Source organism: Ciconia boyciana, chromosome 21, assembly GCF_034638445.1.
Source record: "Ciconia boyciana chromosome 21, ASM3463844v1, whole genome shotgun sequence".
Classification (NCBI taxonomy): Eukaryota; Metazoa; Chordata; class Aves; order Ciconiiformes; family Ciconiidae; genus Ciconia; species Ciconia boyciana.
In genome coordinates this window covers 3513042-3528408 of record NC_132954.1, presented here as the reverse complement: position 1 = coordinate 3528408, position 15367 = coordinate 3513042, and the positions used below count along the sequence as shown (strand labels likewise).

The window sequence follows — 15367 nt, the reverse complement described above, 5'->3', positions numbered from 1 at the left end:
GTGAAGTCACGGGGCTATTGTGTAAGTGTCCCCAGTGCCCTCTGACTGCAGTGACTTTGGAACATGGACTGTCACCAACGGTGAGCCGTTGGCATTGCAGCCATGTTTGTCAGTGATAGATCTGAGCTGGCATCAAGTGTAACAAGCTAGATGAGAACTAAATTTGGCACCTGGCACTTGAAAGGTTTGCTGGTGCTGGCCTGGCTGTTTAACACAGTACGTCAGCAGCCACAATTTTCACCCCAGGCTCCCCAAAATCCATTTATAAAGTAACAGCAGCATGGGATAAGCTGAGCAGAGCAACAGCTGCTTTTAGCTGTTATGTCCGAGTTACTTGTGGTTGTTACTTGTGGCTGGGAGAAACTTCCTCGAGAAGTTTATTTGGGTTCCTTGGGAAGTTCCTTTGGGCCTGTGGGCATGAAGTGTGAGTGTTGCCAATGCTGAAGCGGGGAACGGGCTTGCTTGGCTTAGGGGTGTCACGCAGGGCTCACCCTTGTAATGGCTGTTCCCAAACCTCTCAGTGTCTTCTTTCTCCTTGGCAATATGGCCTTGGTTCTGCCCTAGCCTGGCCTCGTGATCCAGATGAGATTACACTGTCTGTAAGAGGGTTTGCCTGTTCCCTTGCAGGCTGCGAGCAGGACCTAGTGGTATCTGTGGTTCAGGCCCAATGAGGGAACTGGTTTTAGTTTTGCTCGGGATGCTGCTTAGTCCTGAACTGCTTTTGTGGACAAGGCACAAACTAACTAACTTTGTTGTTGCTGGTGTGCAGCTTAGCCAAAGGCCTACAGTGGCAGAGCTGCAGGCCAGGAAGATCCTGAGGTTTAACGAATATGTGGAAGTAACAGATGCTCAAGACTACGACCGGCGAGCGGATAAGCCGTGGACAAAGCTAACACCAGCTGACAAGGTAGCGGGGAGTGCCGTGGCCCCAGGTGTGGGGAGGAGAGCTAGATCCGGGTGTCCCATGCAAAAGGGCATGAGCGAAAGAGATTTGCTCTGTTCCTTTTGCTTCACCTCTGCATCTTTCCCTCTGCCACCCCACCAAGCACCACCAGTGTCCCTTCACCCACGTGTGCTGTACCCAGCCCTGCTTGCTGTCCCCTCTGCGGTGACGTGGAGCCCAAGTGGGCAGGGTCTGCACACCAGTGTGGCCTCTGCCTCAGCTTCTGAGTGATACAAGAGGATGCAAGGTGCAGGGCGTTGGTCAGAGTGCTGTTCCTTGCAGGCTGAGGCAGGCCTGGGCAAGAAGCTGACAGGGAAGCAATCTGTTCTTGTCTTCCCTGGCCACTTGTGGGGACTGCCCAGCCCTCAGTGTTGGAGGAGGTGGGGCAGATTAAACCCAGCCTAGTGTGAATGGGCTGCGAAAGCTGGGGTGGCTGCTGCAGTCTGAGCTCCTTCCTTTACCAAAGGAGCTGTGGGACTCAGCCCTGCGTATCAAAACTGCTCTTAACTCTTCACCACTGAAAGGTGAGCAGGGGTGTTGGAGGTACAGCACCTTCTTGTCACGTCTGAGCTCACTTGAGATAGGAGAGAGGGTAATATATGTATGCCTTAGCAGGAGATAAAAAAGGTCTCTCCCTCTTTGTTTAGGCTGCCATCCGGAAGGAGCTGAATGAGTTTAAGAGCTGTGAAATGGAAGTCCATGAGGACAGCAAGCAGTTCACGAGGTGAGTGAGAACATGTTACTCGCTCAGAGTTTCAGTCTTGTTGGGAGACCTGTGCTGCAGGAGTAGTGCTGAGAGGCAAAAACATTAAAACCTTAGAAAAATGACCTGTACAGCAGTTGGAGATTTAATGTCCCTTTCTGCTTTGGTGGTGTTGGGTGACTGGAGGAGTAGCAGACATGAAGTGGGTTGTTCTACCTTAAACCGGGGCTTTGGTCCTGGAAACTCAGAGTGACCAGTGGCTGGTTTGAGGTGTATCTGAAACCAGTGTGACCTTGCAGCTGGAGTGTGCTTTTCTGGGGCTAGAGACATGTGCAGCAGAAGCCACAGCCACAAAACACCTTGGTAGTTAGCTCAGATGCTATCTATGAAGTAACCTGTGGATCATGGCCCAAGTGATTCTTTACCCCCGCCAACAGTTGCTCTGTGTGGCTGAGGAGTGTCTGCAGAGCACAAGAGCTTTCTAAGGCAGAAGTGAAACCGTTTGATGCTAACCGCTTCACTGAGGGCTGCGAGTTCAGAGATAATTCAGTTTACTCTTTTTGGCCATCTGTAGTGACTCGGTAACCTTTTAACCTGAGTTCCAAGGATGACAGATTTTTGACTTGGCATTTAGGTACCATCGACCATAATTCCAAGAAGGGAGCAAGAGACCCGAGAGGACTGGAAGTCTCTCTCCTAGGCAATACAGCGAGGGTGGAACCTCGTCTCTTCCAAGATTTGCCTTCAAAACATATCCAGAAAAGGGCTTTCGGCCAGGGAAGGGGAATCCTGTCTGAATGTAGCATTTCACTGGAACAAACACGTCTCGAGTGCCATCAGGCTGGAACTGAACACTATACCTCGCGTGGCTCAGCAATACGCCTCTGCTCCGGCGCCAGCATCCCTGCCAGGAGACCATGCACATGTGAATGAACAGTTCGTTCCCCGGCTCCCTTTCTCAGCCCGGACAGGCCCAGTTCTCAGCTGTACGTACTCCTTTTGGGGGTGCAACTCCTTCGTTTCCTCCTCCTTACCGAAAGGATGGGGGGGGGGGGGGGGGGGGAAGAAAAGGCAGCTCTAGTGTTGGAAAGCTGAGGAATGGAGAGTGGATGTGCTAGGAAGCACGTGTGTATTTTAGCTGTGTACAGATGCAGATGCTGTAGCAGATGCTGACCTGGCAGACAACTGACATGTGACTCCTAATTTTTTGGTTTTGCTTGCGTCTCTGTCATGTCCTTAATGTCCTGAATCACTACTGACCAACGGTTTGTCGTCCTGGAAGGGAATTGTATAGATATTAACATATGCTGCATCTTTTTGTAAAAAAAAAAAAAAAAAAAAGGAAAAAAACAAAACCCACAAATGTATAAAACATTCCCTCCCCACTCTCTCACACTTGCTGTGATGTTAACAGATCTTGTCTTGAGATACCTAGGCTTGTTTAACAAATTACAGAACCAGGAAATGACTGTTGCCTTTTAAAAACTTTTTAATTTGGGGAAGCTGTGAGAGTAGTCAATTCTTTTTATTGAGGCTTCCTCTCAGATGTTTTTTACTTTCCCAAACTTGCCTTTTTCTCATTTTTACAGCTAAACCTACTGGAAACTTGATAATTTCACTGTGTGGGTGGAAGGGAGGGAAAGAAGAGGTTTAAAAAGTGACCTTAAAGATATTCTTTCTCTTCTGAGAACGATCTCATATTGGTTTTTCCTAAATGGGGGGGGGCGGTTTAAAAAAAAAATCTGGTATTGGCCACTGCTGTATCATGCACAAAACCTAACCCATGTGTGAGATGCCACTTAACGTGAAGGGGAGTATCGCAGGACGAGGCGGGTGTGGGAATGGAGAGAAGGACTTGCCTTGTTCACAGCCCTGTCTCCTGTGTTGCTCGGGGTGGGCCTGGCTGTGCTGCCTGTGCCTCCGCGCTGTGCCAACACCCGGGCCGGGGCACCCCGGGCTGCCTTCACCCCACGGCCATGGCCTGCCCTGGCCCTGCCTCTGGGAGATGGCGGTGGGGTGTCTTCCCTCACAGCTTCCCCCCTGTACAGTATGCCTGTAGACTAAATCATTGCATTGTATATCAGTCTTCTCATCAACAGATTTTAATTATTGAATAAAAGTATTTTAGGATTTTTTTTAAACTGCTTTTGTGGTCGTGTTTTAAATACCTCGGTCAGAGGAAGAAGGGGTCAGGCTCTGCCCCTCCCCAGCAGAGAGTGGCGGTGCGTGGCTCCAGCTGTGGTTCAGCACCTCACGGGAGGCAGGGCAGGGCCAGGAGCGGGTGGGGGGCCAGTAGCTCGGCGGCTGCGGGCGACCCCGCCATGGCCGCGCCTCAGCGAGGGCGGCCGCCTTTCCCGCCTTCCCACCGCGCATGCGCCAACCACCGCCTCCTCGCCACCGCGCATGGGCCACTTCCCCCACCCGGGCCCTCCCGCTGCGCACGCGCCGTTTGTCCCCGCCCTCTTGCGCGGAGCCCGTGCGCATGCGCCTCCTAGCCCCGCCCCCGCTCGCTCTATAAATACCGCCACGCGGCAGCCCTCGGTCCTTTCCTTCGCGGCGAGCGGCGGCGGCAGCAGGTGGGTGCGACCCGGGCGGCGGGGCCGCGGCCTTTCCCTTCTCCCCTTCCCTCTTCCCTGCGCCGTGCGTGGCGTCCCTACGGCCACGAAGGGCCACGCTGCCTGCGGCCAGCTGTAGGGGCACTGCGTGCCTTTTCCCGTGCTGAAAAGAGGCCGTGAGCGGCCTTCGCTGCGTGCATGGCGCCGCTGAGGGGACACACCCTGGGGCCGCGCTCTCCTCAGCCGCTCCTCATCGTTTCCTCCTTCTCTTCCCTAAGGCTGTGCTGGCGCCCGGCCCGGCCTCGTCCAGCTCGCTCCCGACGTGAGTATCGATCGCGGGGTCACGCCTGTGAGCAACGTGGGGAGCAGGGGAGAGCGGGGACGCGTGTGGGTTTGGGGTGAAGGCGGCTACAACCCAACGTGGATATCCGGAGAAGTCGCTCTCTCTCGGCTCTGTCCGTGTGGCGCAGGGGAGCGTAGGCCTTCGGGCCCGTGACGTACAGTCCCTTTCCACGACGTTGGAGAACAAGCCGGGCCTCGAGTCTGCAGCCTGCATATTCCTACTGCTTCTCCGAGCCCTCGGGCGGTGACGGAGGAGATAAACCATGCAGGAAACAGCTCAAAACGGCTTCGGGGGGGGGGGCATGGGGAGACACGTGCACGGGGGAGGGGGGGGGAAGGAAAAGGAGAAACCCTGGAGCAATTACTCACAGTGCCTTTTCTTTATACTATTTCCAGTTCTAAACTTGAAAAGTTGGAAGTCAGTGGAGCACTGATTTGGAAGGTGAGTAATATTGCACTGCTAATGTACTGTTGTTGGCTGTGCCTAGTTACGCGGTTCTTTTAATAGGTTATACTTGAAATAAGCTTGAGGTATTTCTAAGTGGCTTATGAAACTGAATTGGATCAGCTTAAAGTAATTGAATGCCAATGCAGGCTTTGTAGGGGTTGTTTAACAGCAAAAGCTTAGCTTTGGCGTTCCCCAGCTTCTAAGATGTTGTTGGACTTTGGATGGATGGGGGAAAGAGGCTGATTCCTGAATGTTCTTAAAGAGGGGGGAAGAATCCTTGGTGAAGTAGAGGTGAATGATATTTGATTAGCTTGAGGCCTTAATTGTGCGATATGGGAATTGGGGAAAGAACAGAAAGAAACATGATGGAAAGTCACGAAGGCCCTGGCTTAGACCCCTGTCATCATCCATTCTTTCATGTTAGTCCCAGCAGACTTTTTACCCCCTGTGAAGAAGAACATATCATTAGCGTGGGTGGTGGAGCACCGGGATTGTACCGGGGCAAGGCACGTGGTAGGCACTTGTCACTCTGTTAGGACTGGGGACATGTGGCTGGACCTCACCTGATCATCACATATCTAATGGGTTATTTACTTCTTCCCAAGTAGTAAGCTTTCTTTATTTTTTTTTCTAAATTTTTGCAGACACAGGTGACTGATTGTGATGAGATGCTAACAATGGAAAAGAATCCCTGTGTCTAGTGGGAGAGGGTGAGTATATTGAGAGTACCAGGCCAAATAGTTATGGAGGTGATAGCTAAGGTTCAGTTCATGCAGTATGTGTAATCAAAACGTAGCCACAGAGATGGGAACGGGCTGGAAGCAGGAGAAAATGCCCACATTTGGTGGCCTTCCGATAGCACGTGCTTCACGCTGGGGACTGCCCATTAAATGGCCTGTATCAGAAAAAAAGGCATGAGTGTACCTGGTACCTATGTGACCATGGTGGGTTACGTAGCTGCTGAACTTCGTGGTGCAATGAGGCAGGGCCTGGGGCTGAGGCTGTGTGGGTGAGCTACACGCAAGGACAGCAGACAGAGCCATGGGGCTATGGTGAATTTGGCGTGTACGCGCCTATAAGGTGCCGCAAAGTCAAGGGCAGGGCTCTGGGTGGCCTGGCCCACCAGGAAGGAGCTACCTTTGGGGTGCTCTCAAAGGGTGGGAGCCCGGGGTGTAAGAAAGGAAGAACAAAAAGAAGCAGCATGCTCTCTGTGTGGACTCGGACTTGCCGTCAGCTGGCCTGCAGACCAGCAACCCCGCTCGTCAGCGGGGCCACCCTTGCTGCCAGCTGCCAGGGAAGATGTGGTTCAACCTGATGTGTGGCGAGGACATTCTGGGGGAAGCCAATACTGGAGGGGTGGCTCACAGGATGTGGGTGAGAGTGGTAATTTGTGCATCTATGTTACCTGAAATAAGGCCTTAAAGTATTGATTGATTGTAAATGTACCTAGCTGCAGTAAAGAACTAAATAAACTTTACTTTTTTTTGCTTGGTGTGCATTTCTTTGTGAGTGAGTGCTTGGTTAGTCCCGGAATATGCAAGAAATCGTGGACACTCCTGTTGGTGCCTCTCACGCGGAGTCAGAGGTGGGATTCCCGTGTGGTGTTGATGTTCCTCTCTGGAGTGTGATGGTGAAAGGTGCCGAAAACCCACTTCAAACCCACGTTATTGTCTGTTTGGGCTGGATTAGGAGCAGGCAATATCTTCAGTGTAGTTTCGGATCATCTCATGGCAGATTTACCTTTATATCAGCCACTAAGGGCTAAACCCAGAGTCGTTTAATGTAGTCTGTACCCTGGGTCTGCTGCTGTGGGGGGAATGACAAGTCCACTCTTTGCATTCCTCTGCAGAAGGGGAACAACGCTGACCGGTGGCTTTTGTGGAGGTAATGCTTAAAGGGTTAAAATGCAAACAGATTGAATTCCTGCCACCCCCCAGCAGCTGGCTGGATGTCCCGCAGGGAGAGGGTCAGGTAGATGTGTGTTGGCGATTCAGTGCCTGCCTGGAAGAAGGGATAGATGTGCCAGGGTTGTGTCCCCCCTGGAAGGGTTTTCTGATCCCCAGGGCCTCTGGCTACACCAGGAATGGGCTTGTTTATAAACGAGGTAGTAGCAAGGCTGGCCTGTTGGCTGAGGTGATGCCAAGTATGTAACTGGGAACTGATTCTGTAAAAAAAGGGGCAATAAAATGCCAAGTAGGTTATGTAGGCCTTTGGTGTAGAACATCCGACAGGTGGATTTAGATACTAACTGGAGTAGAGCTAATCAGTGGAACAGAAGAGATTCGTCCTGTTGGATAAGAGACAGGACTTGCTACTATTGCAGGCGTAGACCACTGGTTTGCCATCTTGCCATTGCCGCAAGAAACTCAGTCTGGTTCCTGCTTCAAGAATAAAAGTGGGCTTTCCACTTAAAGCAGTGGGATGATGGAAGGGTGGGGTGGTCTATAAGGACAAATAAAGATGAGGATGGAGGACCACAATGGGGATGAACCCTGTGGTCAGCGGGTACGTGCCGTAAACCATCAGCAAACCCCTGCGGGAAGCCAAATAGATAATTCTAATAATTCTGAGGGCTGGAAGGTTCCAAAACTCCAATAACCAGAGTCTAAGGAGTCCTTAAACTCCTTACAAGTCCAGTTGTAAGGATGAATGATGACAAATGACACCGTTTTCACAGAAGCAGAATCCTGGAACCTCACTTGGTTTGGCACAAGCTGCCAAAAATGCTATAAATCGATGGGTGCCAATTCTACACAGGACAAGTGACAAAGTAATGGCTGCGTACTGACCGCGGCTGGGAAACCGGCCCTCCAAAGGACATTTGTCCCTTTCCAACAGCCCGATTGGGTCAAACCTGCTTAATAAAACTGGGTTGCTCTTCAAAACCCAGCAGTGGTGGCCCACGGTTCCAACGCCTGGCTCTCATCTGTAAGAGTCTTCCACCCCTGTGGGCAGGAACCTCTGCTAAAGCCCTTTTACGTTGTAAATGAGATGCTTTTAATCCCCTGGTAGAAAGGTCAGCGACTTTTCATCAACTCAGGCAATCATTATTTCCACAATTAGGCGTTCCTGAGCTGGAGAAGGCCGTCGCGAACATCTCTGCTGCGCTTGACGTCGTTCAAAACGCTACTGGAGATGCTTTGAAAAATTAAGTCTGAAATCAAGTCGCTCTCTCAATTAACTACCCGGAATCATGCTCCTAGCATGGCAGGGGCCCTGGGTGTTAATGAACTTGTTGCTTTGATACAAAGCAATCCAAACAGATCAAACAGGGCATAAATCAATTAAATAAGTTTGTGTTTTCCATCAAATAGCTCAAGAACAACTTCTCTTAGATGGCATCTTGGCTATGGCCCTGGCTACCAGACCTGGCAGCGTGGACCTGCCGGAGTTTGTTAATACTCTTTGGCTTCCTTTGTGATCATCATCCAAGTAGTCTCTGTGTTAAATATCTTAATTTTTTGCTGCGGATCTGTCCCCTTACCGCTGAACCCCTAGCTATGCAGGCTGCAGGAATCGCTGCTTTTTTAGAGGTAGGACGCCAGGACGAGGTATTTACACGGGAGCCGAGGCGCTTGTTGACCGGCAGTCCCCACGGAAACCTGCGCAGGGCCGCAGCGGCTCCCCAGGGGCGGGCAGGGCGGCAGCTGCCCGCCCTGCCTGCGCTGCCCGCGCTGCCCGCGCTGCCCGCCCTGCCTGCGCTGGGCTCCGCCGCCCGGTCCGGTCGCGGGGCCGCCGGCCGGCAGAGGGCGCTGTGCCGCGCCGAGCGGCCGGCGCTGCCCCCGCGCATGCGCGGTGAGGGAGCGCGGCAGCGGGCCGGCCGGCGGCGGAGCGGAGGTGGGAGCGCGGCGCGGCCCCGGGGGCGGCGGGCGGGCGGGAGGGGGCGGGGGACACGGCGGGGAGGGGCTGTGGGGGGCCCTGCCGAGCCCCGGCCTGCCCCCGCTGCGTCCGGCCGCCACGGCGAGCGGGAGGCGGCGGGAGGAAAGGCCGGGCCGGGCCGCGGGCCTGCGCGGCCCCACGTGGGGCGGGGGCGGCGCGGGGAATTCAAACGGCGGGAAGGGGCGGGGGCGAGCGGCGGGGAGGAGGGGGGGCGGGGGGGCGGTGAGCCCGGCCCACGAGCGGCGTGGGGCCGGGACACGCCGCGTGGCGGCACGGCTCGGTCCGGGGCGGGGGGGGGAGGGAGGGAGGGAGCTGGCAGGGTGCTCCTTCCTCCGGCTCCCCCCGCGGGGCCGTGTTCCTGCGTGGGGTGAGGCACGGGTGGGCCTCACGTTGGGGGAGGCAGGGAGGGCAGGCAGGGGGCTGGAGCCCTCCCCTCCCCTCCCTTGCCTGGCGTCTTTCCCCGGGCTGCCTTGACCCGCAGGGTGGAGGGGGGCTCACGTCTGCGTGAGAGTGGGTAAAACCGGCAAGAAAACCCCTACATTTTTCCAAAGTGGGAGTGGAGATCGGTGCTCAAATCCTAATTCAGTCACCGCTCTCTCAGGAGATCCATGGTGGCTTTAAAGCGGGGCGGGGGGAGAGAAAAAGACCCCGAACAACTGATAGCCATGCTGTGACTCCCCACAGAGGCCCTGGGTGACCCCTAACAGGGTGTCTTTGGTGTTCAGATCCGAAGCACTATGCCGGGGAAACGCACTGCGAAGAAGAGCCCGGTGCCGGAAGAAGAGTCTCCTGGAGGGAAGAAGGTTAAAGGTAAGAAAACTCCCTGGGAGTTTTCCCTCCTTGTTCCTAGGGACCAGCTTTAACGGAAGGGTTGTTCCCCCCGTATGTTATATATGTTATTTATCTCCCTTCTGCCCCACAGTCTGCCACCCGTCCCACCGGACGAAGCCCGGCCTGGTGCTGACGCTGGGGCAGGGGGATGTCGGCCAGCTGGGCCTGGGGGAGGACGTGATGGAGCGGAAGAAGCCGGCCCTGGTGCCACTGCCGGAGATGATGGTGCAGGTGGAAGCTGGAGGGATGCACACGGTGTGCCTCAGCCAGACGGGAAAAGTGAGTGCAGCGTGGAGGGGGCAGCACCCGGGGGGTGTGCGGAGGCTGAGCTGCGCTTCCCCGCAAGCTCTGGGACGTGTCCTGGAGCAGGGGGTCTGAATCGGACCCTGCTCTGCCCAGACGTGTAGCTCACTCCAGCTCCGGGGATGAGCGTAGTCTCCATGCCGTGGACCACAAAATTTTAGGGGATAATTCAACCTGGTGGGTCTCTGTCCGCTGGCTTCACACTCAACCTGTTGCCCCTCCGGGTCCCATCCTGACCAGCTCGCGCTCTCTCTCTGCAGATCTACACCTTTGGCTGCAACGATGAAGGCGCCCTTGGGCGTGACACCTCGGCAGAAGGGTCGGAGACCACGCCGGGGCTGGTGGAGCTGCAGGAAAAGGTGGTGCAGGTCTCTGCGGGGGACAGTCACACAGCCGCGCTGACGGAGGACGGCAGGGTTTTTGTCTGGGGCTCTTTCCGGGTATGTTGATTTCTCGGACACTGGAAGCTCTGCTGATGGTTGCTGCTTCTGTGACTCATGTCCCCACGTCTGTGTCTCCACCCAGGATAACAACGGGGTGATCGGCTTGCTGGAGCCCATGAAGACGAGCTCCGTTCCTGTGCTGCTCCAGCTCAGTGCACCCATCGTTAAAATTGTCTCAGGTGAGCAAGGTCCTGGGGTGCGTGCGGGTCAGGCTGGTGCACGAGGCTGTTGCAACCCTCAGGAGGAGGTGAAGGTCCAGAAGGTCCGTGTCCTTTTCTCTTGGCTGCTCCGAGCCAGGTACAAGGGTATACTTGCTCTCCTCTGGCCCTTGAGAGAACAGACCTTGTGTCTTTTCTGGCCCCAACAATATTGTTAATATTTGACCCAATCTGATGTAAAATGCCTTACAAGAGTGCCCTAACCGTCACCCCGTGGGGTCAAAGCGGTTGCCCTCTTCTAGACTTGGGGAAGCTGAGCAGAGCAGCTGGGGAACTTGTCCAGGGCTCAGGTGAGACTGGGGGGGGCACTTGTTCCCCTAAACCTTCCCAGAGAAACTTCTTTGGAGTTTCAGATGGGCAACTGGGATTAGGAAGAGGAAGATCCTGGTGTTTTAAGTTGTGCCAGAAGGTATCCCCACTGAATTCTAGAAAGCTGGGACAGCTGGGGTTTACATGTGGGATCTCAGCCCCTGGGTCTTGCTGGGTTCCTGGAGCATGACTCCTGCTTCTCTCATCTCCTCCCAGGGAATGACCACTTAGTGATGCTGACAGTGGACGGTGACCTCTTCACGTGCGGCTGTGGCGAGCAGGGCCAGCTGGGGAGAGTGCCGGCGCTCTTTGCCAACCGAGGAGGAAGGAAAGGGCTGCGTGAGTTGCTTTGGTGCTCGGAGGCGCATGGTGCTGCGTCCTTCGGCCCCAGCTCTGAGCTTTGCAGAGGAGCAAAGAGACCCAGTCTCTTCCCCTGCTGCTTAAGGGCTTGTGTGTAAATCGGTTGCTTGGATTCCGTGAGCTGGATCTAAGGGGGGATGAAGAGGGTGTAAATCACTAGACCTCATATGACGCCTTGTCTCCTGCCCCCAGAGCGCCTGCTGGTCCCCCAGTGTGTCCCTGTCAGAGGCAAAGGCAACAGAGGCAAAATGCGCTTCCAGGACGCCTTTTGCGGGGCTTACTTCACCTTTGCTGTCACGCAGGAGGGACACATCTATGGATTCGGCCTCTCCAACTACCACCAGCTGGGTGAGCTTCACTTACATCCCTCCAGATCTCCTGCCTGCTGTGGTCTGGCTGTGGACTTTCCAGTCCCGTGCTGCCCTAGCCTGGTGGGGGGACGCTGCTGGGCGCCCCGGATCCTGAACACCAAGCACCCGCCGGACACACCAGAGCTGGAAACTGGGGTGGAGTGTCACTCCGCATAGCTCTGGGTTTAGGTCCCAGCCCCTGCAGCCAGTGGGTTTGAGCAGAAATTTGATTTTGGGGCTCGGGGGGCTGTGTTAGTCTCTGGTGGGGTGAGCCCCAGGGTGGATGGCTCAGTGCCGGTGCCTGGCCTGGGCTGTCCGTGCCCGTGGACCTGATCTGCCTGGGTTTGTGCATCCCACCCTGCAGGGACCCAGGGCACGGAGCCCTGCTTCTCCCCGCAGAACCTGACGTGCTTCAAGAACTCCACCAAGTCCTGGGTCGGGTTCTCCGGCGGGCAGCACCACACGGTGTGCGTCGACTCGGAGGGTGAGCGCTGGCGTGACGGGCGGGCTGGGAGTCGCGCAAAGCGGGGTGAGGGGGGACTCCCACGGCCCTTGCCCTGGCAGAGGAGGTGTTGCGGTGAGGGTGACACGCTGGAGCCCTCCAGGTCCTCGGTGTTCAAGGCAACGAGGGTGGTGTGAATTTGCAGCAAAGGGCAGGGAGGATGACAGGAACCCGGAGTCACTTGTGAACTTTGCTCTCGCAGGTTCAACAGTCCATCCAGGCACCCACCCACCCTATTGATTTTGGGGAGCTCAAGGGTCTCTATCCCACCCTACACCTCCTGGTTGGGATCTAGGGTGTGGTAGGGAGGAGCGATGCTCCTCCAGGAGTCAGACTTGGGGGAGAGGGTCTGGCTATGGCCTGCTGTGGGCTTCTGCCCCCCTCGAGTCACCTCTCCGGTGTGTCTGTCATGCCCCAGGTAAAGCCTACAGCCTGGGCAGGGCAGAGTACGGCCGGCTGGGCCTCGGGGCAGGGGCGGAGGAGAAGAGCACGCCCACGGTCATCCCAGAGCTCCCCAGCATCTCTTCTGTCGCATGCGGCGCATCGGTCGGCTACGCCGTCAGCAGCGACGGTGAGTGCCGGGGGGGGCCTCTGTGGGCTTGCGAACGCCGCCCTGTGTACCCTCCCCACCCCTCATCCGTCCATCCCGGTGCTCTGCCCAGCCTGGCCCCCCTGGATCCGGCCAGCCCCGCACAGCTTCATCGCACGCTGCTGGCTGGGTCGGGACCGGAGCCAGGTCCTGGCGCTGATGAGCACCCAGCGCGGGGGCAGCTGGGCAGCAGCTGCTCAAATATTTTTGTGGGCCCTTGTCAGCAAAGTTCGTAACAGGGTGTTGACCAGGAGGGGGTCGTTGGCCTGCCGGTCCCTTCTCTGCACCCTGAACTCTGCTGCCTCTGCGAGACCTCCGTGCTCTGGTGCTGTGCGTGCTTGTGCGCGGCATCTGCGGCCCACGGCTGTGGGAAGGAGGTTTGTAGCGGGCTGATGGGTTTGCTTTGCTCCCCGGGGGCAAAACACTGCCTTGGCTGTGTGATGGAACACCTCTTTGAGTTGCCGAGCACTGCTTCTCTTCCCCCTGCCTGCGTCTCTGGCACCCACCGCTCATCCCCCTGCCTGGGTGTGAATTCCCCTTGGGTTTGGCTGCTGGGTCCCCTTGTCACCCCATCGTGCGGCCACTTTGAAGTCAAAACTTGCGTCACCTCTGTTGCAGGACGAGCGTTTGCCTGGGGTATGGGCACCAACTACCAACTGGGCACAGGGGAGGAGGACGACGTCTGGAGCCCCGTGGAGATGACGGGCAAGCAGCTGGAAAACCGCACGGTCCTGGCTGTGTCCAGCGGCGGCCAACACACTGTGCTGCTGGTCAAGGACAAGGAGCAGAGTTGATGAAGCGATGCCGCGCAGCCGAGCCCAGCGGGATCGTGGGACCCACACACCCTCCCCACACCTTCTGCCTGAGTCGGGCGACCAGGTTCCAGCTCTGGTCTCCCGCTGACGGCGGTGGGGAGGGCAGGGGGCTCCTGGAGCCAGGCCCCGGCAGCGTCTGCGTGGCTGGAGCAGGGCTCTTCAGGGATGCTCGTGTTTTCTCCCTGCAAGCGTGTGTCTGTCTTCCCATGGTGCCTGGTGCTCTGTCAGCTCCCCTGGGTTGGCTTGGTCCTAAACTGATCTCAGTACCGTGGCTGGATGGGTTTTCCACTTCTCGTCTGTTTTTTTAAAAATATTTCCTGGCCCGGCAAAGCTGAGGTCCTTTTTCTTCACTACACAAAAGGGTTTGGGCATCAGGCTTTCTGAGGTCCCCATGTACCCCATCTCTGGGTGCTCCTCCATCCCCTTAACCTAAATATCTTTTACCTCTCCGACTTGGATTTGTCTGCTGCCACCCACCGAACCCCTCTGGGCTCGTTCCAGGTGAGATCTCAGTCCAGCAGAAACGCTCCCGGGGAGCTCTCTCCTCTGGCACCCAGCGCTTGTGGCTGCGGCGGGGAGCTGCTGCTGGGCGGCTGGGAGCCTGCGAGGGGGAACGCCACCGGACGGTGCCCGTCCTGTGCTACGTACAGAGCTGTGGCTGCTGGAAAAGGGGAGCTTCTCCCTCCCACCGTCACCACTTAGAGGTCTGAGCCAAAATTCCCCCAGGCAGCGAGGCCGGGAGCAGGTTCCCCCGCTCCCTCCTGCCTGGAGCAGCCACATCCTGCTTTTTGCGATCCCAGCCACTCTTGCTCTTTCCCATTGCCTTCGGAAACCCAACAAAAATCCATCTCACAGTGGGGACTTTGTTATTTTAATATTCTCTCTTCCCTTTGCTGAGGAAGGAGCTTCATTTGCCCTTAGGGCCTCGCTGAGAAGACAGAACCAAAACCCAGCTATGCATCGAATCGCTCAAAACAACGCGACTCCCTCCTCCCCATCGCCTCCGGTCTCGGTCCCACTGGTCTCGCTCCCTGCGCCCGGCCTGCCCCATCTTCTCTTTTCCGTGCTGCCTTCCAGGTACCTGGACTGAGAAAGGGGTCTGCGAAGATTAAATTTTATATGTTAAGTTATAGCAATAGGGGGAAATGGGGGTGTGTGCAGGGTGGGGGGCTGGGACTTGTACAATGGCTCAGAATAGGTTGAATTTTTTTAAAAGAAAATGTAAAGTATTTTGGTTGATTAATTGAGGAAGAGAGGAAAAAAAACTGTAATCTTTTAACATTTGGAATAAACTGCGTTTTTATAAACCTTGGGTTTTCCTGTGGTCTGGAGGGGTGGGCAGCCCTGCCGTGGTCACGGGCCCGCTCTGGGCTGATGTCTGAGGATGGTAGGGCCAGGAAGGGCCGCTCGCGTCCCCCCCTGCCACCTCTCTCCGTAACCCTGCCGCGTCCCTGTCCCTGAGCTGCCACCGGAGCCGTGGTGCCAGCTGAGCTTCGGCACCTGCGCTGAGGTGGCCCCGGGGAGGGGAGCCCAGGGCTGAGCAGAGGCTCAGCACCCTTTGGCCGGTGCTCAGCGGGGAGATGGGGACGGACTGGGGGACGCCTTGGCCCCCTGCCACCCCTGGCCAAGGGGCCGCCGTGGCCACCGCAGCGTGGGGCCGGTCCTCTGTGGCCGCTCCTCTGTGGCCATGGCGCTTGGGGACAGGTCGAGATGGGTGCCTGCTTTGTGTAGGGGTGCGGGGCCACCCTTGGGTGCTGCCGTGGTCCCAGCCTTGGCC

General features: G+C 56.4%; 2 protein-coding genes and 1 non-coding gene across 15 annotated transcripts in view; all 3 read left to right on the top strand.

The window, feature by feature from the left end:
• PHACTR4 (phosphatase and actin regulator 4) overlaps positions 1 to 2696 on the top strand; it is a 68043-nt gene extending 65347 nt beyond the window's left edge. For all 9 annotated transcript variants that reach the window (XM_072884921.1, XM_072884919.1, XM_072884922.1 and 6 more), the window contains 3 exons: positions 770 to 907; positions 1591 to 1667; positions 2281 to 2696. In XM_072884921.1, the coding sequence (XP_072741022.1) occupies positions 770 to 907; positions 1591 to 1667; positions 2281 to 2296 (231 nt within the window). In that variant the 3' untranslated portion in view covers positions 2297 to 2696. The remainder of the gene's footprint in view (positions 1 to 769; positions 908 to 1590; positions 1668 to 2280) is intronic.
• Positions 2697 to 4194: 1498 nt separating this feature from the next.
• RCC1 (regulator of chromosome condensation 1) lies at positions 4195 to 14891 on the top strand. Of its 5 annotated transcripts, XM_072885104.1 has the most exons (13): positions 4195 to 4222; positions 4480 to 4523; positions 4940 to 4985; positions 5636 to 5701; positions 9596 to 9680; positions 9793 to 9980; positions 10265 to 10444; positions 10530 to 10626; positions 11191 to 11313; positions 11527 to 11682; positions 12049 to 12168; positions 12605 to 12757; positions 13394 to 14891. In XM_072885104.1, exons 5-13 carry the CDS (start codon positions 9608 to 9610, stop codon positions 13567 to 13569), a joined length of 1266 nt encoding a protein of 421 aa, XP_072741205.1. In that variant the 5' UTR covers positions 4195 to 4222; positions 4480 to 4523; positions 4940 to 4985; positions 5636 to 5701; positions 9596 to 9607; the 3' UTR covers positions 13570 to 14891. The 5 variants fall into 5 exon arrangements, with proteins under 5 accessions (XP_072741205.1, XP_072741204.1, XP_072741207.1 ...); XM_072885103.1 differs by lacking the exons at positions 4195 to 4222; positions 4480 to 4523; positions 4940 to 4985; positions 5636 to 5701 and adding an exon at positions 8500 to 8524; XM_072885106.1 differs by lacking the exons at positions 4195 to 4222; positions 4480 to 4523; positions 4940 to 4985; positions 5636 to 5701 and adding an exon at positions 8742 to 8828 and having other exon boundaries at positions 9555 to 9680.
• Positions 4617 to 4821, top strand: LOC140662263 (small nucleolar RNA SNORA73 family). The gene has a single exon (XR_012046032.1). It is a non-coding gene; the product is annotated as a small nucleolar RNA SNORA73 family (small nucleolar RNA).
• Positions 14892 to 15367: the final 476 nt, after the last annotated feature.

Bases quoted from the DNA above. Each gene is read 5' to 3' on its own strand.
- RCC1 (XM_072885104.1), top strand. From the start codon at position 9,608: ATGCCGGGGAAACGCACTGCGAAGAAGAGCCCGGTGCCGGAAGAAGAG. The intron at 10,445-10,529 runs GTATGTTGATTT...GTCTCCACCCAG, and splicing joins TTGTCTGGGGCTCTTTCCGG to GATAACAACGGGGTGATCGG. The intron at 12,758-13,393 runs GTGAGTGCCGGG...CCTCTGTTGCAG, and splicing joins CTACGCCGTCAGCAGCGACG to GACGAGCGTTTGCCTGGGGT.